Source organism: Erpetoichthys calabaricus, chromosome 17 (genome assembly GCF_900747795.2).
Source record: "Erpetoichthys calabaricus chromosome 17, fErpCal1.3, whole genome shotgun sequence".
Classification (NCBI taxonomy): domain Eukaryota; kingdom Metazoa; phylum Chordata; class Cladistia; order Polypteriformes; family Polypteridae; genus Erpetoichthys; species Erpetoichthys calabaricus.
In genome coordinates this window covers 92,725,046-92,750,982 of record NC_041410.2, presented here as the reverse complement: position 1 = coordinate 92,750,982, position 25,937 = coordinate 92,725,046, and the positions used below count along the sequence as shown (strand labels likewise).

Sequence of the window (25,937 nt, the reverse complement as noted above, 5' to 3'; positions counted from 1 at the left end):
GATATGTCATTCATTTTCTCCCTTTGTGGATATCCAGCTGCAAATATGCAAACCGTATCACAGACCTTCTCTTCCTTATACAGTGTGTGTATGTATGTGTATATATATAAAATATATATACTAGTCATTTAGCCCGTTACAATAACGGGTGCTAGAACAGTAGTGCATAAACATTAGTAGGAACAGTCTATATTAAATGGCAAGGGACTTTGACCTCATTCTTTTTGTTGGTCGTATTTTTCTTTCTTTCATTCTTTCTTTTGTTGATGTTTACTTGCTGAGCTGACCGTCCTTCGTGGGCTGCCGCCATGTATTGTGTGTCTTTTCTGTGACAGTAATACTGTCTTGTACGGCTCTATTCAATAAGGGCGCGTAGATAATTTAGTTCAAATGGCTCTGGAATATGTGAAGAGCAACAGGTGCAGATCTTTATTTACGTGCGCCTTTATTCGCTGCGCCCAATTGAGGTCGTCCTTTTGAGGCGCGCCCTTATTGAAGGATACCGTCTTGTACGTCCGCTGGTTTGTACGTCTGTAATATACGTCCGTACGTCCATAATATACCTTTAATTTTCTCTGCCGGTAATATGCCTTTAATCTCCTCTGACAGTAATACTGGCTTGTATGTGGCTGTAATATGCGTCACTGTATTGTGTACCTTTAATTTCCTCTCGCAGTAATACTGGTTTGTATTTCCGTAAAACGCCTCTAACTTTCTCTGACAGTAATATCGCGCATCGCACCGTGCCCCGCGCATGCGCACTTCACCAGAAGACACCCACACACAGACACCTGGACGCACATAGGGATTTTATATTTATATATATATATAATATTAAAAAAAAAATAATAAAAAATAATTACACACCAATCAGCCATAGCATTAAAGGCACTGCTGTAATATTGGGTAGGCCCCCCCAACTCTTGCCGTCAAAACAGCTCTTACCTGTTGAGGCATCGAGTCCTCAAGAGTTCTGAAGGTGTCCTGTGGTCTCTGGCACCAAGACGTTAGCAGCAGGTCCTTTTAAGAGTTCCAGGGTGGGCCCTCCATAGATTGGACTTGTTTTTTCAGCACATCCCGCAGATGTTTGATCGTATTGAGACCTGGGGAATTTGGATGGCGAGTCAACATTTTGAACTTTGTCATGTTCCTCAAACCACTCCATTTTTGCAGTGCGGTAGGGTGCATCATCCTGCTGCCATCTAGCAATGAAGGGGTGTGCATAGTCTAGAACAGGGGTAGGCAACGTCGGTCCTGGAGTGCCACAGTATGTGCAGGTTTTTGTTCCAACCCAGTTCCTTAACAAGAACTCAATTATTGCTGATGAAGCACATATTGCTTAAGTGACATTTTAATGCTTCATTTTAGTGGTCTCGCTTGTTAAGGTTCTCCAACCTTAATTGCTTATTTCAATCTTAAACTGCTGCATTCAGTGTTTTAATTGCTCCTTATTAGCAATAAGATGTAAAACAGGGGTAGGCAATGTCGGTCCTGGTGAGCCGCAGTGGCTACAGGTTTTCATTCAACCCAATTGCTTAATTAGAAACCAATCATTGCCAATCTCAGACCTTATTTAATTTTATGGCTTGTTAGTCTGTGCAATGTAAGGCTTTTATATCGTAGATTTTTTTCCTTTCCAAGGATATCATCCAAATGATTTGAAGCCTAAAACAGATCATTTTCAGTCTGTCACATTTTTCTATTAAGTGTTTTATTAAATCAAACCGTGCATGATGAACACACACAGATGTAATTGGAAAAAAGCTAGCTGGAGAACTGCTGGCTGCTTTGTCTTTTACATCTTATTGCTAATAAGGAGCAATTAAAACACAATGCAGCAGTTTAAGATTGAAATAAGCAATTAAGGTTGGAGAACCTTAACAAGCGAGACCACTAAAATGAAGCATTAAAATGTCACTTAAGCAATATGTGCTTCATCAGCAATAATTGAGTTCTCGTTAAGGAACTGGGTTGGAACAAAAACCTGCACATACTGTGGCACTCCAGGACCGACATTGCCTACCCCTGGTCTAGAACAGGGGTCCCCAACTCCGGTCCTGGAGGGCCCCAGTGGCTGCAGGTTTTCATTCTAACCCATAATTAGTGACCTGTTTTTGCTCCTAATTAATTTTAATTGGCTTGCTCTTGAAGACTCCGCCCCTCATTTGTTTTTCCTCAATTAGCAGCCAAACAATAATGAGATACAAAATGAGCCAAAACAGGACCAGCGTTGTCGATCATACAATATCTGAAAATAAAGGAAGGCTAAGGTCTCAGGAATGCTGATCTGCTCAGGTCCACAAAACATTTTAAAAAGAGAAAATCAACCATTGTGGAAATGTCTGCCATTGCACAACGAGAGCAGCCACAAGCCATGGAATTAAAGAACGAGTTTAATTAACAATTAGAATCAGTGCCTAATTAAAAAAACTGCTTGGACTGAAATTGGTTGGCGTTTGAGGCCCCGACTTAGCTGGTCTTCTGTTGGCTCCCTCACTTCACATTTCATTTCTGTTTGGGTGCCATTTAAGGAAGAAAATGAAGCAATTCAGAGGAACGATAAAGAAATTCAGTGGAACAAATCTTAGAAAACAAGTCAATTAAAATGCATTCAAAAGAAGTTAATTAGCAGCAAATACTGGTCACTAATTAACAAAAGGGTTAGAATGAAAACCTGTAGCCACTGGGGCCCTCCAGGATCGGATTTGGGGAGCCCTGGTCTAGAACAATCTTTACGTTCTTCCTTTTACCACTTTTGGTAGGTACTAACCATTACATCCTGGGAACACCCCACAAGACCTCCTGCTTTGGGAATGCTGTGACCGAGTTGTCTACCCATCACATTTTGGCCTGTATCAAAGTCATTCTGATCTTTACATTTCCTCATTTTTTTCCTGCTTCCAACATGTCACCTTCAAGAAGTGAGTGTTCGCTTGCTCCTGATAAACCCCAGCCCTTGACAGGTGCCATTATAATGACATAATCAGTGCTATTTACTTCACCTGGCAATGGTTTTAATGGTGTGGCTGATCAGTTTATATAAAGGCTTTCAGGGTAAATGCCTTTAAGTTGTAAACAGATATTTGTCCATTGAGGCACTCTGGGTAGGGTAAGTGTCTGATTAAATGTGAAACAGTGGTCACATTAAACAGAAGTTCTAGTAAAGCAAACATTCTCAGATTGTCTCATTTTAAACTGATAACTATGGTACCATGGCTCTGGTGTCTAAAAAGCTTTTAAGATATGTTTATTTAGTGGCAAACTTCATCCAAGATTTGTATTTGTTTCTGCTTTGTGAGCACCAGCAGTTAAATGACTATTTAGGGACACGCAGCAGGTTGGTGAAATCACATAAATTGGCTGATTTATGCTTTATAGTCCAGTGCCTTAAAACAGCAGAATGTTTTATTTAGTATACACACAGTAGAAACCCTGCAGCTTAATATAAAAAAGAGAAGAGATTTCTTAACACAGTTACATAAAGATTGAAGTCTCCACCCCAAAAACCATAGCTGACAACTTTATTTCAACTATTTTTCAGAATGCGTTTTCATTCCTGTTTGCTACTCTTACTATTGCATTGGAATGGCAGCTCTTGGAATTGGAGTTTAGTTTTCCACCGTAGTACGGTGTTGTACCGTGTTAGCCATTATTAACTGATTTGTGAAGTTTACATGCTCTCTCCATTCCTGTGTGTTTTTTCTCTCCTCCCAGTAGATGTCTGTGCTAGCTTGATAACGAGTCTAAACTGACCGATTTTGTGATTTGCACTGGACTGGCATCCCACTTGTCTCTAACAAGTCCTAAGCGTAGATTCAAGCTGACTTCTTATGACAAAACTCTGCTCCAAAGCAGTGGCTGGATGGATGAATAATAGCAATAGATAATGTTAACTCATTATTTGACAAACTATATCACTTTATCTATAGTTTGTGGTTTGGCTATTGTAACACTTCATTATCTTAAATACATTAGACCATGCACTCACACAGTAGAGATAGATAGATACTTTATTAATCCCAATGGGAAATTCACATTTTTCAGCAGCAGCATACTGATACAATAAATAATATTAAATTAAAGATTGATAATAATACAGGTGAAAAACAGACAATAACTATGTATAATGTTAAATGTTAACGGTTACCCCCCCCGGGTGGAATTAAAGAGTCGCATATTGTGGTGGAGGAACGATCTCCTCAGTCTGTCAGTGGAGCAGGATGGTGACAGCAGTCTGTCGCTGAAGCTGCTCCTCTGTCTGGAGATGATCCTGTTCAGTGGATGCAGTGGATTCTCCATTATTGATAGGAGCCTGCTGAGCGCCCTTCGCTCTGCCACAGATGTCAGACTGTCCAGCTCCATGCCAACAATAGAGCCTGCCTTCCTCACCAGTTTGTCCAGGCGTGAGGCGTCTTTCCTCTTAATGCTGCCTCCCCAGCACACCACTGCGTAGAAGAGGGCACTCGCCACAACTGTCTGATAGAACATCTGCAGCATCTTATTGCAGATGTTAAAGGACGCCAGCCTTCTAAGGTAGTATAACCGGCTCTGTCCTTTCTTGCACAGCACATCAGTATTGGCAGTCCAGTCTAATTTATCATCCAGGTGCACTCCCAGATATTTATAGGTCTGCACCATCTGCACACAGTCACCTCTGACTGTGACTTTTGACCAGTATCCATCCATCCATTATCCAACCCGCTATATCCTAACTACAGGGTCACGGGGGGGTCTGCTGGAGCCAATCCCAGCCCACACAGGGCGCAAGGCAGGAAACAAACCCCGGGCAGGGTGCCAGCCCACCGCAGGGCACACATACACACACACTAGGGACAATTTAGAATCGCCAATACACCTAACCTGCATGTCTTTGGACTTTGGGAGGAAACCCACGCAGACACGGGGAGAACATGCCAACTCCACACAGAGAGGACCCGGGAAGCGAACCTCAGGTCTCCTTACTGTGAGGCAGCAGCGCTACCACTGTGCCGCCCTTAACACAGTATATGACAAAAAATACTGTTAAATTTAGAAGTGGGGCTCTCGTGTACCTGAAAACTGATCTACTGTGTAAACCAGTAGACGTGTAAGTTTTGAAAAACAAAATAGAAGGATCTGAGAAAGTAAATGGCTTATTTGTCCATAATGGAGCTACCATTCCATGTACTGGTGAATTAGGTTGGCAGCATATGCTGATTACAGCGCGTTGTCTCACTCAGCACATGACGAACCACCCAGATTGGGGTCCAAGTGAATTAGAATTGAGTGTAAACTCAATGGCCGGAAGTACAAGCAGTTCTAGATTTAGATTGTGGAGCAGAGCCAAGACCTTGTGAATAAGGTGTGGTGTTTTTTCCTTCTCCCCCCTTATGTGTGTATGATACATACAGTAAGTGTAAGGTGTAGTCATGAAGTAACTAGAACTTTAGTCAGTAAATAGCTGGCAAAGCACAAGCTGCATGCATATCCACAGATTCTAGTTCTTGCTCCTGTTGCCCTTTTTTCTCTTCCTCACGTCTGCAGAATCACTGGCAGGATGCATTTCAATGACGGTAACAGACTGGCACTCATATTCTTCCTGTGCGTTGGTCACACCTGGTCAGTGGTATCTGGCAAAGTGCAAGTTGCTTTTCACATTCTCCTCTCTCTTGTTCTCATTCTTATTCTACCTGCTTTCTGGCAATGACTAGTGTCCATAAAAATGATAATAGTTAGGATCCAAGATTGCAGATTATAAATAGCAGGAAAATGAAGACTTTCTTCATAGGTCACTCCTGATCAGTGTATATTCAGTAAACTGCCATACTTCTATACTTCCATAGTCCCCTTCCTCTCTCTATCTTGCCCTGTAAATTTTCATATACGTATTCTTAAAAATGAATGTTGTTGATTTAAATAAATAGGAGAAGGTGTCATGCCAGGTGTGTGTTAGGGAGATTGCAAAATATTTTTCATGCTAGTAAAATCTTCACACTACTGAAGGTGCCTACCTTTGATATATATATATATATACTGTATAGAAGTTGTGTTTAATGTCTCTTTGTATTCACACTTCTACTGTAAATAAATTGCACCACCCATACATGAAAGACTCGAATGAAAAGCCACCAATATCCCACTTCACGTCTGTCTTCATTCCAGGGCTCTCCCTCCCACCACTCCACTTTGATTTTTGCTTTGTGCCATTTTCGTAATCCCACTGCATAATCTTCTTTTTCATGCTGTTTATTTGAACAGAACATGATGAGTCATTTGTGAATGCGTCTATGAAATTATTCTGTACAAAGAAACAATAGGCTGAAAGTTCTTCCACATCCTACCTAAATCACAACCCTCATCTTCCTCCTCCTAGAAAGCTCACAATAATGTCTTCATGGATGTTTAGTTGTAATCACAGTGCATGTAAAGTTTCTCAACTTTTCCAATTGCCTCTGAAGTAGGAGTAGACTTCTGGCATTAGATTATGTTTATGGATCCTCGGACAATAAACAAGACCTCTTAACCCTCCACTCACGTACAGTAAAGTAAATTCCATCTGTTTGCCTTCATTGTTTCAGGTTGACTAAACTAAGACACAGAGCAAATTGAATTAATTACACAGAGTTTCATCCTTGTTGGCTGGCCTTTGAAATGTAACCTTGGGCGATTCCCTTCAATTGCGCATACGCCAATTCTATAATATACATAAACAAGTGTGCTAAAGCTCAGGACGTATTAGGAAGGTATGTAAAGTGAAGGGTTTGTCCAAATATGTTGTGTATTCGCTTACCTACATGGAAACTTCTTATGAAGTCTGAGTACAGCAAAAGGTGTTTTTTAGTTCCCATATATATAAAAAATATTTTGTGACTGGTGTCCTAGCCGAGTTGGCGGAGGCGGTCGCTCAAAGAATATTTCAATGGGAAACCAACAACCTCTTAAGCATACTTTTGTGGGATCAGCTGCGGCTTTGCTCTCTCATGCTTCACGACCAGCCCAATTGCTCACTCTTCTGTCCTCTCACCTCCTGACCGCGTCTGCCCAGTGAACCTGCTCGACGAAGACGACATTTTCATTTTTTTATTTTTTTTTTTTTTTTTTAAGCTATCCAGATGGTTGCTGGTTCAAATCCCTGTTACTGTCAAAAAGGATCCTACTCTGCTGGGTCCTTGAGCAAAGCCCTTAACCTGTAATTGCTCCAGGGGTGCTGTACAATAGCTGACCCTGCACTCTGACCCCAAGGGGTATGCGAAAACTAACAAATTTCTAATACGAGAAATTGTATAAGGTGAAATAAAGAATAAAAAAAAAAAAAACCGTGAAGGGTGGATCTCGAGTGGGACGGTTGCTACCTGTTCGCTTGTGTGTTCCCGGCACCATTAAAGATTTGGTATAAGTTACTGCACTGCACACTTACCTTCATATGTCACCCCTGAGTAGTTCTCCAGAGGTGCAGTTGTACAAATTTGGAAATAAATGGATTGTGCACTAAAAATCTTTATTTAGTGCTTTTATGAAGTTTTACTAAACTCTGCAGTCTTCAAATCATCAGGAAGCTCCAGGTAAAGAGACAAGTCAAGTTCTGTAAAATTGCAGGGCTGTGGTTTGTGCTCGCGTGATATTGCCAGTTGATATAAAGAAACTATAATCGATTTGGGTTAATCATTTAATTGACACCAGCTAAATGGCAGTTTTTTTTTTCCTGTAATGACTATTTAAGTGCCTTTTTTATGTTTTAATTTCTGAATTAGGTCTAAATATTACAAACATGCTAAAATGTGTTAATTCAAACAAATGTTCTTGATGCTGGAAGACTCTTGTGAAAGAACGTAAGCTGTGCCTCTTGTGTTTGTTACGGTAGGTGCTCCGTGTTACCTGTTGATCACACTGGTTGTGTTCTGTGTCGGAAGCATCCGATGTAAATAATGTAAAGCCGGCTGCACATCCAACATGCCTGCCATACATTTTTCGGCAATCAGAGGCCAGGATACTTTACTATTCAAGATTCTTTATCTGACTTTTCGTTCTTTTCCTGCACATCACTTTGCTCAGTTAAAATGTGCTGCTCTCTGATCGACTCGCTTGGTTGGTTGTTTGTGTTTAATGTCCTCCTCTGATCCAGCTATATACAGTACCTTACAACTGGCACTGGAAATCAAACAACCCTGGCTTTAGGCCTAAATTTGGAAAACAGTTAGGTAGTATCATACCCTGACCAAATAAAACAACAAAAAAACAAACCAGTAGCTTTTCCTAAATGCTGACCTGAGGGTTTTGTGGTTTGTTGCCAGACAAAGTAGAGTGTTGAGCACTTCTATAGCAATTGCCTGCCTTCCAGCGGTGAGAGAGAATAGTCTAGAAGGAAGCCGAGTGCCACCCTCTCTCACTAGCTCTAGCGTCCCAGCCTGTGTTACTTTTGAGGTACCATCCAAAGTAGGGTCCCCTGCCACCTTGCAAGGTCCTTTCCTTAGCACTGGCAGGGTGAGGTTTTTTGCAAAACTCTTCCTTGGCCCAGCAAACCTCTTGTTAGATAGCCAGTATGTCGCACAATAAATTACAGTATATAAAATAATATTTAGGGATAAAAGATAAATCAAACGATGGGAAAATCTTCTCAGTTGAAATGAACAATGTTCTAGAAGATATGGCTGTACTTGCAAGGTGGTCAGTGTAAGATGGCCCTACTGTATATAAAATAAAGATTTTGTCTGTTAAATAAAGACGTTATTGTGAACAATCACACTAGAGCTTCTCATAATGTCATTGGGGCACCACAAGACTAATGCAGAACATTCAGAAGTGGTAGTACAACGAAGTACTTTGGATCTTTCTACCTAACAAGAACAAGTTAGAAAATCTCTGCATGGATTAACAGTCAGTTGTGTTAGGGAACTGAACCATTTTGAACGAAGGAGCATTTTATTTTTACCACATCAGAGTCAGTTACTGCATATTTATGAAATATTTTTGTAACAATGACTCATTTAAAAAATAACCATGACAATGGAACATAATTCCATGTATTAGAGTATATGAAATACATGCTTCTATTAGCATTAAGTAGTATTATATAATTAACAAGAAAATACATGTGGGATCAGCTGCGGCTTTGCTCTCTTATGTAACATTCAGGTGTGTTTGGAGACTTGGTGGACTGGTTTGACTGGTGAAGTATTTTTAAACCTTCTGATCACTTCATTAAAATGTTTATCACTGTTGTGTTTGTTACTTATTTCTGTAATAGTCATATTCAAAAATAACAATGATAACCGAATGTAATTTCATATGTTAGCAATGTACATAAAACATGTTTTTTTTAGTGCCTTGTCATGTGGCTGAAGTTGCTTTCATAGACTGCAGATTCCTGCTCAAGTGATGTAAAGATTCATGTGCTTATGTTGGTTGTTGTATGTGGAGGGTCTCGGGCTAAATTAAATAAAACTGTTAGGCGGAGTGGTGGCTCTGAGGCTAAGGATCTGCGCTGGTATCCTGAAGGTTGCCGGTTCGAATCCCATCACTGCCAAAAGAGATCCTACTCTGCTGGGCCCTTGAGCAAGGCCCTTAACCTGTAATTGCTCCAGGGGCGCTGTACAATGGCTGACCCTGCACTCTGACCCCAAGGGGTGTGAGAAAACTAACAAATTCCTAATACAAGAAATTATATAAGGCAAAAATAAAGAACAAAATAAATAGAAATTTCAACTCCATTTATTTATTTTAGTTTTTCAAAGCAGTCCCCAACTGAGATTTAAAATCTGTGCTGAAGTGTCAAACATAAATGTTTGGCTGCCTCTTAGAATGATCAAAAGTAGATTTTTGAGGTCTTTTGACAATTAATTGCAGTGTCGGAGAACTACTGAACCATTATAATCTTTAGGTGATGCAGTCGTGGGGCGGTTTTTAAGTGTAACAGGTACATATTTAGTTACTGTAGCATGAAGTGTCACTCGGCCGTCTCATGTATTTCTACATACGTTAAGTTGCTTTCATTTTTGTTACGTTTACAGACATAAACACCATATCACTTGCCCGCTTCAATTTAAAGGAGCGGGAGAAGTGAGCTGCTGTGACTGAGCTTCACGCAAGATGTCGTGCAGCATGGGGCACAGGCAGAGTCCAGGCTGGGGGCATAGAGTGAGACCTACCCCTGTATTCTAGCTGTACTTACCTTGTACAGTGATAAATTAAATGAACAAGTAATAATAGTAATACATTTTATTTATATAGCACCTTTCCCATGCTCAAGGCACTTCAGAGTTTAAGAGAGAATGGCAGGGTATACAGTATAGTATTGTACAAGCCAGATAAATAAATAAAGAAGATTAAGATCGTAAATTCAGAGAAAAGCCTAACAGACAACATAATGGATGGTCTTGCACACACACACACACACACACACACAGGTTACATGAGCAACTTGACATAAAGGTAAACCGAGAGAGGGGTAATAAAGTCAGGTAGAGCTAAAAGACGTCCTGAACAGATGAGTTTTGAGTTGTTTTTTAAAAGCTCACCTGATTAATTTCAGTAGATCATTCCAGAGTCTGGGCGCTATACAGCTGAAGGTCCTGTCACCCATGGAGTGTAAATTAGTGTGGGGCACAACAAGATTACCAGAATCAGAGGACCTTAGTGGGCGGACAGGCACATAGTGATGGAGAAGGTCACTGATGTAGTTTGGCGCAGGTTATTTAAGGCTTTGTAGGTTATTAGTAGGATTTTATATTCAATCCTGTAAGACACAAGGAGCCAGTGAAGGTGGAGCAGGGTGGGCGTGATGTGCTCGCTGCTGCTGGTCCGTGTCAGGACTCTTACAGCCGAGTTTTGAATAAACTAGAGCTGTGATAGAAGATTACAAGGGGCACCTGCCAGTAGGGAATTACAATAATCGATGCGGGATGTGATAAAAGCAGACTATCATTACTACCATACTGAATGACTGAAGGATGCCATTGTTAATGAACTGAATGTATAAATACACAGTTAGTCGTATTTTCCTTATTTGCTAACACCTGGCCCCGGCCTGTCCTGCGTCCTGCAGTGAGGTGTTCTTGCTTCAGGGCACACAATTGCAGATGTTTCACTGTTTGATTTTCCATCAGGAGTGGCTTTTGAACGAGTTAAAGAACGAGGATGCAGAAAAAACATTCAAATTTAATATAACCGCTCTCAAGGTAAAATTGAAACAAACTAATTGGTAACACTTTAGCTGCTGCACAATGTATCTCTTACTGATATATTTTTGTGTAACAAGACCTTAACAAAGGCTTCAGTGAAGTATTTATTCAGTGCAATGTGACCTGATCACAAATGTTCGCTTTGGAGTGGCCTGAGGTAGCTTAACTGAGACAGAATTCTCTTAATATTAACAGATTTATTATAAGACCTGTGGTTTGGGAGGACCTTAATGAATTTTGAATGGGTCGTTTACAACGGTTTTTCTTTCCCATTATAAAGTGTGAAATTCTGCCAATCACCACTGGTTTGGTTTTTCTGTAACAAGTAGAGGGAGAAATGCATAATGGATTCATAATCAGATTTTATTTTTCGAAGAAAGCAAAGCATTGTTGTCAAACAAAACACTAAATGTGGGGGGCTGAAGATTTTCAGGGTTTTAAAACGCGTACAACTCAATAGCCAATGCTGCATTGTTCCTTTTGCTTCTGGGGTGCCAAAAAGGCATCTGCAAGATGCCCTGCCGTACCTGCTCATTTCTTAATACCCAAGAAATTGTTTTCAGCCTGCACACGTTACGCCTCATTTGTTATGCTAAGTAATTCTTCCCAATTCCCTTTTGCCGGTCTTCATTCCCACTGCTTATTGATTGCAGGCGAGCCTCCAAGTTTCTATCTCAAACGCTCCAGGACAGCTGGCATTTAACATTATTTCAACCGTATTCCTTATTTTACGTCTTTGCCACTCACATCTGCAAATCTGAAGCTGCTGGTTCTTTAAATTGACTCGGTTAAGCAGCAGCTCCAGAGTTTTCTGAGTGGCATTTACTATGCCAACACATCTTAGTGGCTTTGTGCCACCTGCAGATTATACCAAGCAGTTTCCTGCTTTGTTTTTCTTTTCATCCTGATGTTTTGTTTTTTTTTTTTTTTTTTTTCCTCCAAATATAATTAAAGAACAGTACAGGCTTGAACACAAGTCTGGGAGACACCCTCCTGAATACCGGTGGCCACAGTCCAAATCTGACTTACCCACAAACCTCTTCTTTGCCTTAATCCCTTCCATTAATGTTCGTCTTCTCTACTCGCTCTCTATGGTAATTTTAGCAGCAGGAATCCAAGTTTGTCAATTGCTTTTCAAAAACATTGTAGAAATATTTGTTGCCTACCTTATTCTGTGTTCCAGAAAAAATGTCAGATGGACTGGACTATTGATTTTTTTTTTTTACTGGTAAGAACTCTGTGACATATTAACTTTACAAAGTTACACAACATTTTGTCTCCTATCAAATGTCCTCAAAGCTGCACTTAGTTTTCAGAATCTGAACTGTTAGATTTGTATTTTAAATGTTTAGCTTACTTGTATTAAGACGCTGCAATAAGTCAGAAGTCCATATGCTTCTTGGTAACTGAAATTTAAAAATTCTGCAGACAGATGACAGAATGGATAGACCCCAGCTTGTGGTCTGCTCGCTGTTTGTTTGTGGGTTTCCTCCCAAAACATGTACAGTACTATGTAAATGAGCAATCATCTGTTCTTTCATTTCTTTGCACGGCCAAAGTTTTATTTGGCACTTGCATAAAATGCAGAGAGCAGTTGCCATCTCCATAAGCTGCCCATGCCACAGGTGGGTCCTTGCACATTACTGAGAAAATATTAACAACAAGTGATAGAAAAACAATTTTCTGAAATAATTTTGTCCAATGCAGGGTGTCTCTAGAAGCTGGAATCCTCCTTTGAAGCAAAGGGCAGCATGGCAGATTTCAACCCTGAACTGGACATCAGTCCATTTTAGGCAACATTCAAATCCTAACAGGTCTAATGAGAGTGCCCAACTGACCTAAAAGTTGAATTCTTTGAGATGTAGGAAACCGCAGGAATACATGGAAAAATGTCTTCCTCGCACATGGACTTCGATTTTACTCTTAGAAACTGTGATGTTTTTCATTACACTGCCCACTGGACCATACGTCTTGAGAAAGCACAGGAAGAAAAGGCAACACAGAGGATCTCGGTTTTAAAAATACATTGTCTCTTTGTTTCCATTGTTGCATTTCAGATGACTCCGTACTTTGGCTGTAAATAAGTTTCCTGGTTTTTTGTTTTGTGTGCATTTTCTCGTTTTTTTTCAGCTGGTGTCTTCCAGAATGTGATTCATAGGCTGTGACAAAATGTTTGAAAACTAAACAGTAAATATTACAGTTTGGCAAAGTGATTTTAACTAACATTTATTATTAAATACATATACTGTAAAGAATGAAAATATGAACAAGTGGGATATGTTTCATAGTTTCCATTCTTATGTGGGTTCTGCTTAACTCAGTTTTAGGCTGGAGGAGCCCCATGACCTGTCTGGTCAGCACTGGACACAAAAGCAGGCAGTTGCCCTACACCACGGGTGTCAACTCCAGGCCTGGAGGGCCGCAGTGGCTGCAGGTTTTCTTTCTAACCCTTTTCCTAATCAGTGTCCAGTTTTCACTGCTAATTACCTTCTTTTCCCTCTATTTTAATAGCCCCGTTTTTAATGATTTAAGTCTTCTGAATTGATTCTTTTCTTCATTAAATGACAGCTAAACAGAAATGAGATGTGAAACGAGCCAACAAATGACCAGCTAAATTGGGGCCTCAAACTCCAACTAATTTCACTCCAACCAGTTCCTTAATGAGAAGCTGGTTGTTGCTGTTGATTAAACCAGTTATTCAATTCCATGGCTTGTTGCTGCTCTCACTCTGTCACAGCAGACATTTCCAAAACTGTTGCTCTTCTATTATTTTCTTGGTATCCTGAGAGATCAGCCTTACTGAGACCTTCACCTTTCTGTATTTTCACATTTTGTTTGATGGGTACAGGTGAACTGGTCGTGGAGGCTTGTTTTGTGTCTCATTACTGTCCAGCTGCTAATTAAGGAAAAAAACAACTAAGGGGGCTGAGTCAAGCTAATTAAAACGAAGGCTAAAGAAGTTAATCAGCATCAAAAAGTGGTTACTCATTAAGAAGATGGTTAGAATGAAACCCTGCAGTAACTGTGGCCCTCCAGGACCGGAGTTCGACACCCCTGCCCTACACAGAATGCCAGACCACTGCAGGGCACACATAATTTTGTGTCTTTTCTCCCAAATCTTTACCAGGACCACTGAACATTCAGTCATGCACCAGGGCCCCCTAAAGTTGTTGGTTTTCTCTCTGCTTTACTCAAGAACCTGAGACACCACCATCATTGTACCATTTTTCGAGTATGCAGATGATTCTGTGGTGATAGAATTCACGTGGGAAGGATGAAAGTCATTCGTTAAATCAAGTGGGCCATTTAGTGTGTTGGCACAACAATTTTGTTTTTGCGGAATATAAGACATGGCATTCAAATTTAAATGTTTGCCTCTCATAATTGTTAGTGACGAGGTAAAAACAGGAGCCACTGTAATACTAAACAATCATTTTTACTTTTATTTAACTACCTATGTGAGGTTTTTGCATGTGATGGATAAAAACATTATAGAAAATAAAAGTTCATTCTATTGTGCCCTTTTGGTAATTTCGGATTCTTGCAAATCTGGACAAACAAGTGTTTGCATTATGCAAAATATACATGGATCTTGTACTGTAATATCAAACTCCTGTATTGCCACACTTTGTAAGTTGGCTAATTAAAAAGGTTTACTTGACTGCACTTCTGTAAACTCCTGAAGCTGCACTATGCACAGAGGAACTGATTTCAATGCAACAGTGTAGTTTTTTGTTTTAACATTTACAGATCATAATGTAACTAAAGTTGATTGTTGAGGGAGCAGCTCTTCCATTTTCACTTCAACAGCTCTGCCTCCAGGCCCTTCTTTATTTCAGTTGTTTAATAGCCTTCACTTCATCTGCTTAATTCTTATATTCTCTCACTGAATAAAAAACAAATGTTGGTGTTAAATGCAGTATAAAAAGATGGGCCAAACTCAATGATTAAATTAAGGCAGAAGGTGTTGCAGCTCATATTTTAATTTATTGTTTTTAAAAGATTTTTCAATTATTAACTTCTATGGTGTGTTAAAAATGTGTACACAATGGGTAAAACAGAATAAACAGCAGCATTTTTAGAGTTTAATAAAAGGGATTTATTATTTACACAAAAACATTAACAGTTTACATCCTTGTTGACATTTCAAAGGTTTTACCTGTATTAAATATACATGTATAATCTCTAATCCATCTACAAAATCTTCAGAATTTGATTCAAGGGAATCCCAAAGTCACAGCATGATTATTTCTCACTTTCACCTAGTTCATTCCAAAATTATTAAATAAGCCACAGGTAACGAAGCATAGGAGTCATATTTGGCTTCCTTAAATGTACAATAAATTAAAACTGTCTCGAAATGCCATATGGTGGGGGTGACAAAAGAATTCTTAACAATGAAATGGCGGAAAAGGGAAACGCACTTGAGAGTGAGAGATGTGTGCTACGCTGTCGACTAGCATCATGCAAATGGCCCAACTGGTGCACAGCATCGACTGCTCTTCCTTGTGAATAAACTAAATAAAGTTTTTTGGTTTGAGACTTTCAACATCAGATAACAATCTTGCAAGAATGGGAAAAATGATTTAAATAAGTAAACTAATAAATTCCTAAACTAGCAGAATATTTCACTTTTGGTTTGTATTAATTAGTTTGCCATATGTGGTGGTAGTTGCCTATTTCTCTCTACTGTACCGCTGGGTGGGATTTTGGACGTCTCAACCAACTGTCTCTTCTCTCCACATCTCCCCTCAGGAAGACTGTAAATGTATCCCTATTTGGAATATACCTCATAAGGACATTCAAAAAAGTAAGTAAGGTGGAGGTGGACAGAAGTCCTAGTCATTGTAGTCAGAGAACTTACCACGGCTGGAATTGAAACAAATAATAAAACCTCTATTTACTGTTAAAATTGAAATCTCTACTTATTACAAGCCTCTTCTGTTTTATACTATTCATTCTACCAATATTAATATAATTTATCTGGGTGTTTTTTTTTTGGGGGGGGGGGGGGGGGGGGGATTTTAAGACCAGTGTAGTATTCATGCAGAATCATTAACAGTGCAAGTTTGCTGTTTAGCGAGTGAACTGAAAGATCAGAGTGCAAGAACAGATGAGAGCAGACTGTTTACCTTATAGCAAGAGGAAAATAATAAATTAACAGTTTTGAGAACATTAAAAATACAGTATTATAACAATTCAAAAATACAAGTGGTAAAACAAGTGTGCAAATTTCTTAACCAGGACATGCAACTGTCCAAACTAACTTGAGCTGCTTCTCAAGAGTATTCTGAACATAAAAGATTTTTTGTATGTCAAGTATGGTACCACTAATCATTTCACCTGTGAAGAAGCAATAAAGTACTGCAACCCAATACTGAACTGAAAGAGTAGTGTTAGAGTGCAAATTAAAAGGTGAGGTTTGTGTTTTACTAAAGGCACCGCAGCTTATTACCATGGAGTAAGAATATTCAAAGCTATTCCAGGCAGGGACCCAAATTATTTTTTTTTCCTTTCATTTATGTACTGGGGGAAGAACATTGGGAGCTATGAAGAAAGCTGTAATGTTCAGGTATTTTAAAAGGGGGGGGTGAACCCACCATTTTTCACCAAAATGGCAAGTAGCCTGGTATGGCAAAGTCTGTGTCATCCTCTGTGTGTAACTGTATAGTCACTAGGTTAATTTTCCTTTGCTAGAGTACCATTATTTAACCTAGTTATGCACATAAACCAAGCAGGTACGTGGCTAATAGTTGCCAAGTTGGGGATGCAACGCTTCCACACTTTCTTTGTGCTTATTTTTAGTTTGTCCAATTTTATCGTTACTTGCTAATATTAAAGCAACTCCGAGGCCCTTGGACGTTTGCCGTTTATGGATGTGTTAGTGCAGGTTCATTCAGCTCAGTACATAGAAGGCACACACGTCTCAATTCCCCTGAAGGGAGTCTTTCACAGAGCACTAATTTTGTGCACCACAAAAGCTACCTTCTTTTTCTCATGCTGGTATCCAGCCTTCCCACCTCCTCGTAGGACTGGTAGAAGATTTCAAAGTCTCTGGCACCCCAGCCTCTCCAGACAGCCAGGCACCACTCCTTGTTTTCATTCTGAAATCCACACACCACAGTATCCTTTTCAATTACTGCTGCGTCCAGTAGCATCCTGAAATACACTTCGGCATTAGTAACATATGAGAAAGATTCCTAGAAATGGGAAAGTGTTTTGTGGAAAGCCTGTGGCTTTTAAGAAAAAGGCAAGAGAAGTGACAAGCCAGAGGACAGACTGTTGTAAGATAGAACTGTGGAAATCACCAAGGCAACGGGACTCGGAGCTTCTGAAAGTGTTATGCATGCAAACAGTCGTTGTGTCATCGTTTGGCATATCAATTCTATAGACTCATTTTTAAAGACCACTTTAACAGATTTCCAAAGATATTATTAGCTTTAAAACATTCTACTTCACTCTGAAAGAAATAATTAATATATACTGGAATTTAAAAATTTACTCCTAAAATAATGAACCCAATTCCATAAAATACCAGATCTCTACAGAGAATGCAGGGAGAACAGTCGGCCCAAGGTCTAAGCCATAGCCATGGCCTCTTCTCTACCTTTCATTTCCAAATTATTTTATTACATTATAGGCTTACAGGGGTGCAAGAGTCTCTCCATGCAGTAACCAAACCTGCATGAAGCCAGTCGAATTCCAAGCCATTTTTCTCTCTCTGGCAGGTGAATCAACTACCAATCACAGCTTTGAGATCAGGGATGATACTCTGTGAATTTGGAAGAATTTTCAAATGCACGTGAGCGAGTCTAAAACCAAACGCCGCAGGTCTGTGGTGCTGTGAAGCAACAGAAGTAATCACCGGGTCACTGTGCTGCCATATTTGGTTTAGTCTTGTAAATGGGAGAGAAAAATCCTAAAGTCATAACGTGTCTAAGACAAACTAACAAAAAAAAAATATTAAGCCAGCTATTATCTACCAAGAAAATGACCAGAGTGCAGAAACTGAAATAACTCACTATGAGAAAGTTTGAAAAATTAAATACAATGAAATACCAAAACATTAAAATTAGGGAAGCACCAAAGCTTAGGTCTGCAATACCTGTGGAAAGTTTTCATGTTCCTTGTGTAGAAACAAAAAACGGCAGGTAGATGGGCGATGCTAGTGTAAGTGTGTGTGTTCCCTGTGTACACTTCTGATAGTAAACTAGTATGACGTTAGGAGTGATTTTCTGGTAAATGTGACCATTACTACATCACAACTTAATTTAATTCTTTCTTAACTTGTTATAAAATTACCAGTAATGGCGCACTGCACGAAAACGTTTTTATTGTAAAGCACTTTGGCCACAGCATTCCCTATGTTATTTTAAATCTGCTATATAAATAAATTGACATTGAATACACTTGATTTGAGCGTTCCTAGTTTTCAGACTCTTTCTCTGTAGTTTAGCATTCGTTTGCTCAGAGGTTGATGCTCTTCTTTTCTCTACCCTAGCAACCCGCTTCTGCTCTTCTTTCGTCTGCATCTTTTCACGTTAAAACTGATTAAGTCAGTGTTTGTGTTGCAATTACTTAGTACGTTTTTCTTTAATTTTACACTTAAGCTGGCACTTAAATCATTCTTGAGGCAGATTGAGGACGTAAGATACGATGAGGTAGAGGAAGTGATGGTGAAGGTGGTAGGGAATGAGAACGACGCTCGTCCACATGTGCTGCACGACCGCCCTGCTGGCCGCTACAGAGAGTTGATTCTACAATAAAATAAAATAAAAATTAAAAAAAGAGGAATAACCTTGGAGGTCAATCATCACCCCAAAAGCAGACAGTAGATGTCATGTAGTGTTTGTGTACCAAATTTAAGGTCAATCGCTCAAACGGTTTGCGAGCTGCAGGTAATTTAAAATCCTGGAGAGACCGAACAGCCATGGTAGCGTATTATGTAATAAAAGATTAAACTAGTCTTGACTAGGCAAGGTGTTTTGGTGTTCACAAAATGTCTTAAACCAGTCACACCATAAATCATTTTCGCATTTCATGAGGTTATAAGTATTTTACAAATTTTGCGCAAGTTTTTATTTATAGAACCAGAACAGCTTTGATATTCAGGTTTAGGAACATAATTGCCAGCTTTATACCAAATTGTCAAATATTTCTATATAAAGAAAGCATCAGAAACTTTTGGGCCCCAGGTACAGCATGTCAAGTTATTTGGAAGATCTGGATTTTTAAAAAATTTTTCTTTGTTGGGGTAGTCCTCCTGAATTGAAATTCAGATTTCTGGAGACAGAAATAATCCATATGTTGTACATGTGTCTCCCATATTACATTTTTTTTAAACATTTCATCAATAGTAAGATTGTATTGATTTTTTTAATATTGTATGTTTCACTGTCCATGTGAAGTCTGGGGACTGTGGTTCCCTATCAGAAATGGGTAAGGCAGACAGAGAAGTGTGAATGAGTGTGCTCTCTTCTGCGTTGGTTTCTACCTTGCACCCAGTGCTGCTATGCTAGGAGAGTTTAGAACAGCAGACGGATGGACGGACAGATGGACACCTTTTATATGTCGTTTTTGATAAAACTGACTAAAGGGCAGGAAAAGAGAGCAGCTGATCACAATTAGAATACGGTAGGTTCTTCTGGCCTTGCCCCCTTTTTACTCCTAAATCATTTCCAGCTGTTAGCTGCAACACAATCCATCTTCATTATGTGTTAATTACTGGTGTTTGAAACAAGTCACCAACTTGGTACTTGCAGAACTAAACCACATTTTTTAATTAAATTAAAAATTAAGTTTTTGAAATCATTAACACTTTTCACAAACAAGTACTCCAGTTATGTAAATAAACATGAAAAAAAATTGCATTAAAGTTTTTTTTGAAGTATAAATAATGTATAACTAAAAATACCACAAGATAAGACTGAAAAAAATAAAACCAGTTTGAAGACTAGAGGAAAATTTAAACTATAAAACTGATGTAGAAATATTGAAGTGGTTCAAATAGGAAAAACACAACACAAACTGTCAATCCATCCCGTTTTAAACTCTTAGTCCTATTCAGGGTCACGAGAGCTGTAGCCTGTCCTAGGAGCGTAGATGTCAAAAGGTAGGAACCACCCTGGATGCCAGTCTATAGCAGAGGGCACTCGTACACAAACTCATACAGAGGAAGTTTACAGTTATGTTCTTTAGGATATGCAAGGAAAAGTCTGTCAATGTCTCAAGAAAACATGAATTCATTTTTAGATGTTAAATTAAGTAAAACTGATTTCAACAAATGTTTTTGATAAAGCTACCTGGTACTCATGAACAGGCTGTGCATAACACAGTGTGCTTTATACTGTACTAATTTCTCATATGGCAACAATCTGTATATAATTGTACTCACCCATATTTTACCATGTCAGCTGCTCTGAGCAGTGCAATCACTCTTCCTCTGTGTGTGCCCACCTCGTTTTCCAGCTCAATAACTATTATATCCCCTTTTTGCCTAAAACATATTCCAAAAATGTTTAATTTAGAACAGAAGGAAATCATTAAAACACAAGGACGTCACATTTGTATAAGTAGTGCAGTCAGTTTTACAGCGCTGACAATGACTGAACACGTAACAGCTGCCCCCCTCCCTAAAATAAATAAACAGACCTATTTAATTTGGCAGAGTACAAGCAAATGATGCCATTTCTGACATTAATACAGAACTGATATTTACAGAGTAAACAAAAATAAACTGATATTTAGGGCAAAAAAAAAAATTTGGTTTCAACATTTTGTTCATGCTATTAAGGCATTACAGGTATATGAAAATAAAGAAAATGTGAACAAAACTGAAAATTAAGCCCAAGTTAACCACTTTTTGAATGCTGAAGTCTGACAGAAGTTTTGTAAACGGAGAAATGTCAAAGAATAAGTTATGGGGGCTGCCAGAGTTAAATGGAAACAGCTAGAATGAAGATGTCCACATAATGGAAAAGCATTTGTAAGGAGTAAAGTATGTGAGCTCGCAACCAGTGTTTCGTGGAGCAGATGGATGTCGAGAAAAGGCAGCGCTGAAAGATATAAATGGTAGATTCACTGCAGCACGGCTCACTGACAAGTGGGTACAATACATTCTAATCTGGTCTCCTGCTACTGAGGGAAGCAGAGACCAGTCTGCCGTATCCCAAACAGTTCCCTCTGTTAATTCCCAGACGTTTATAAAAGAATCTCTCCTCTCATTCCAAATGTAGGAGTCGAATAAGATGGTCTGAGAAGGCGGCCCACTGCTATTACGAACAAAAGCAACTTGCTACACACCAGGTTGAGAAACACTGATATAGCATGCGATTTTAAAAAACTGGCAAACTGTGATTTATTTGGAGAATGGTGGTTATGAGAACCGTTCCATTATGAACAATTAAAGTGCATTCATTTATATTACTACGTTGTGTTTTTTAAACTTGATAGGATTTAGCAAAGCAACACCTTTAAGAAATGACAGAAAGTTAGGTAAATTGACTGGTTACCTAGGGATCCAGAGGGTGTCCTTGACTGCCAACACTTTCACGGACTGTAGCCCCTCAGTTGATTCAGATGCCTGGTTGGGATGTTCACATCCAGATACCACTGTGCTAAAGGCCAAGGTATGCGATACGTCCACTTCCTCGATACTTCCCGAGTTGCTCACACTAGAGGACCTTTCCAGGGAATCAAAGATTCCATTGGTGCAACTACTCTGAGACAAGTCATTGGAAGACATGGAAGATAGCGAGCAATAGTCTGTGAGGGAGTCTCGGTTTCTGATTATCTGGGTGCCCACCTCTTTACTGTAGATGATGCTTACATCCATGGGACTACTGGGGTCAGACACCAGATTTTCACCCATAGTGGGTTTTGAGAGCTGTGGTGCCACAGCGGCAGGTGTCTGAATTGTAAACATATCCCGTAGTGGATTGCAGTCCCCACAAAAGTACTTGGCACAAAGTTGGAAGGAAGCAACATGATACATCAAAAGAGTATTAGTCTTGTCATCCAGACACCAAACGGCTTCTTCTCCACCAAATGCAGAATTAGATGTCATGGACAGAATTCTAGATGGAAAGCTATATGGGTCTAGCCGTCTGACTGCCTGCAGATTTAGACAGTCTATAACAAGGATGCCAGGACCATTGCTGCACCACAGCTCAGAACAACTCTTTACTAGCACCATTACTGTGATGGGGTAAGGATTTTGCCGTGGGTCATCATCTGGAATTTTAAAGAGGGACTTATTGATGGTGTGGGAACACAAATATGACTCATTTTCATGTGGCATATCAGCAATCAATGTGTAGACTGCGATGAGTCCATCTGCCATACCGACAAATAAAATGGGTAAAGTCTGAAAAGAGGGAGAACAAAAAGATGATATTCAATGATAATTTAATGAGACAAAATCACGTGAATAAAGAGAAAGTATGTAGTCAAAAAAAAGACAAAATGCAAACATTACAATAACTGAAAACATAAGCCAACTAAGATTTACAAAAAGAATATAATGAAAATGATTGATTTATTTATGTTAACTTGCTTTCAGTCTAATAAAAAAAATGAATTATCTGCAAATAATGTTTATTTTTAGAGAAAACATTCGGTGTTGGAAATGCATCCTTACCTCACTTTTTGCAGGCACAAGAAGCATGCATGTTACAACTGCTGGACAGGTGAGCTTCTTCTGTGCAGTGCGCAATGGGCACATCTCTTTTAAACTGTAAATATAAATGTTTTGATCCTGTCAAAATAAAAACACATTTATAGTTAGTATCCTTCAGTCCTACATCAATATTCTGAAAATGCACCAATTATATTTACTGTATATACTGTACATATCTACAGACATACAATGTATATTAACAAAGAGGATCTCATATACATAATGGGACATCCACGTGACTTCTTGTTGCTGGGTATGTCAGACTTGCTGACTGCAGTTGCTGGAACAATCTATATATATATATATAAAATCCCTATGTGCGTCCAGATGTCCGTGTGTGGGTGTCTTCTGGTTAAGTGCGCATGCGCGGGGCATGGTACGATGCGCGATATTACTGTCAGAGAAAGTTAGAGGCGTTTTACGGAAATACAAACCAGTATTACTGCGAGAGGAAATTAAAGGTACACAATACAGTGACGCATATTACAGCCACATACAAGCCAGTATTACTGTCAGAGGAGATTAAAGGCATATTACCGACGCGCACGCCTGTATTACCGCCAGAGAAAATTAAAGGTATATTACAGACGTACAAGCCAGCGGACGTACAAGACGGTATCCTTCAATAAGGGTGCGCACAAAAAGGCGGGCCTCAAAAGGGCGACCTCAGTTGGGCGCAGCAAATAAAGGCGCGCGTAAATAAAGATCTGCACCTTTGTTGCTCTTCACATATTCCAGAGCCATTTGAACTAAATTATTTACGAACGCCTTTATTCGCCGCGCTCAATTGAGGTCGCCCTTTTGAAGCTCGCCTTTTTGTGCACGCCCTTATTGAATAGAGCCGTACAAGACAGTATTACTGTCACAGAAAATTAGACACACAATACACAGTGGCAGCCCATGAAGAACGGTCAGCTCAGCAAGTAAACATCAACAAAATAAAGAATGAAAGAGAGAAAAATACGACCAACAAAAAGAATGAGGTCAAAGTCCCTTGCCATTTACTATAGACTGTTCCTACTAATGTTTATGCACTACTGTTCTAGCGCACGTTATTGTAACAGGCTAAATGACTAGTTTCAAATAACAGGATGGAAAATCCTGGGCATGTCGTATATAGCAACCTTCCAGCACAGTTGTGCTCGCCCTGCTTTGTGACAGCCAAAAGTGTTCGACCTGATGGAGCCAGTGTGGTACGAAGGTTTAACAGCCATCCCATTGGTAACTAAAACATGAGATTTCAGACAGGCAAGCTTTTCCTCCGTTTTGTTTTTTTTTTTTAAGTCCAAATCACAGGCATTCTTTACTTCTTGATGCTGCATTATATGCATTGTACTTCTGGATAAGGACTCATTGGCTGACAGCTCACATGGTCACTCTAGCTTTACAGGAGCATGCTGCGGACTGCCTCCAACTTGCTAAGACTATGACTTAAAACTATTAGAAAAGTCATCAAATGTGACATAGCCTTAAGGTTTCTTTCTATCCCAGAATACCAAAAAAAAACAACAAAACAAAATTAAACAGCAAACTTGTTATTATCCCAGAGATCTTCTAACACTTTAAACGCTAGAGCATTTAAAACTGCTTCTGGGCTGCTAGCTTCCCTGGATATGTAGTCTAGTCCCACATATCCCAACTGGGAGCCACCTGCTCGTTTACTGCTAGCCCTTCATTAGTTTATTACAGTGTTATATTATCCAAGTTACTTTACATGGTTAATCAGATTAATATCAAACTGCACTGTTAGAATGAGGAGAATAATTTACAGACACTGCAGATACAAGAATATACCACATGGTAGACAGGAGAATGAAACTGGAATTAAAAGTATTTCCAACATGATTAGGAAAAATCTAAAGTAGGAATACAAATTCAGAATAGCATTGGTATAAAACTGTAAAACACTAAACTTCAGTCTTGCATTATGTATTGTATTATTTGAAACAAAACATAAGTATTGTATGTAGCAAAGGAGAAAAACTTCTCCAGCAATGATTTAATTGAGAAGTACGGTCAAGGAAGGACATTAGCAGTCCCCTAGCTCAACTGCCATACTCTCTCTTGCGCTCTTTCTTGTTGCCAATCAGTGTCTGTTTTTACCTACATTTTTATTACTCTTTAATATTGTTTTTATCAGTATGCTGCTGCTGGAGTATGTGAATTTTGTATCTATCTATATATTTAGGTCCTTCTCTTCTCCTCCTCCGTCTTTCTCAAGACTAGGCAGTGCAAGCCAAACAGTGCGTTTTGCTAGCCTATTTATGTCTGCTTCACATAAAGTGGCAAATTTCTAATAAACAATAACTGTGGTGAATAATGATACTTTTAATTAGTTCCTGTCATTCACACTGGTACTGCCAGGTTTGTTTATGTACTCCAAGTAGAATTAAGTAGGAGATTTCTAGATAGACGTTGGTTGTTACATTGACCATGTCTCTCCGGGAATGAGTCTGACCATCAATGCTTAAATAACTAAAGTTTACACATCTTAAAATTATTAAATATGCTTTTTTTTTTTGTAAACCGATACATACCTCTGTTGCTGTCCAAAGAGTATTTGCGATTTTGAGTTGGCAGCTGAGTTTCATTCCACTGCATGGCATCTTTTTTACCTCCTCTACACCCTTCTCTATATTCACAACAGTGTAATTTCTGCCAAGAGGGAATTTTTATTATAGCATAAATATCACTCTTGTATCGTAATAAATAACTCAAAAAAGGTGAATATTTCATATCAGCAACAGGTCCGTTGGATAGTTTTTAAACAAAAACCACTTAGCGGATGTAGTTAGCTATAATTATGTGGAGGACTGTATTCAATATGCCAATAATACAACTGTCCTCCCTACTCCCACTTTCTGATAACTTCAACATCTCTGCCAAATTTTCTGGTGTTCCCTTCTCTCACTGTCAGGTATTGTAGTAACTGGACATCTTGTTGTGTTCTCCATTTTAAACTGGACTTCTGTCTTCGGTTTTCCCCAATACACTGTGTGTATATATATATATATATATATATATATATATATATATATATATATATATATATATATATGATGTGTGTGTGTATATTATATATTTAATATATAGGTGGCGCAGTG

General features: G+C 39.1%; 1 protein-coding gene and 1 long non-coding RNA gene across 6 annotated transcripts in view; both read right to left on the bottom strand.

Annotated features, from left to right (window-relative positions):
- The window catches only part of LOC114667298 (uncharacterized), a 189,223-nt gene extending 176,835 nt beyond the window's left edge, over positions 1–12,388 (bottom strand). Inside the window, exons 1-2 of one of the 4 annotated variants that reach the window (XR_003718723.2) lie at positions 12,323–12,388; positions 946–1,103 (exon numbers count right to left, since the gene is read on the bottom strand). This is a non-coding gene — a long non-coding RNA (uncharacterized LOC114667298). The other 3 variants (XR_003718722.2, XR_007933762.1, XR_003718724.2) reach the window with 3 other exon arrangements.
- A 3,782-nt stretch (positions 12,389–16,170) lies between these two features.
- lrrk1 (leucine-rich repeat kinase 1) overlaps positions 16,171–25,937 on the bottom strand; it is a 143,614-nt gene continuing 133,847 nt past the window's right edge. For both annotated transcript variants that reach the window (XM_028823589.2, XM_028823590.2), the window contains exons 30-34: positions 25,371–25,488; positions 22,795–22,911; positions 21,668–22,521; positions 20,551–20,652; positions 16,171–17,315 (exon numbers count right to left, since the gene is read on the bottom strand). In XM_028823589.2, coding sequence (XP_028679422.1) covers positions 17,138–17,315; positions 20,551–20,652; positions 21,668–22,521; positions 22,795–22,911; positions 25,371–25,488 — 1,369 coding nt within the window. In that variant the 3' untranslated portion in view covers positions 16,171–17,137. The remainder of the gene's footprint in view (positions 17,316–20,550; positions 20,653–21,667; positions 22,522–22,794; positions 22,912–25,370; positions 25,489–25,937) is intronic.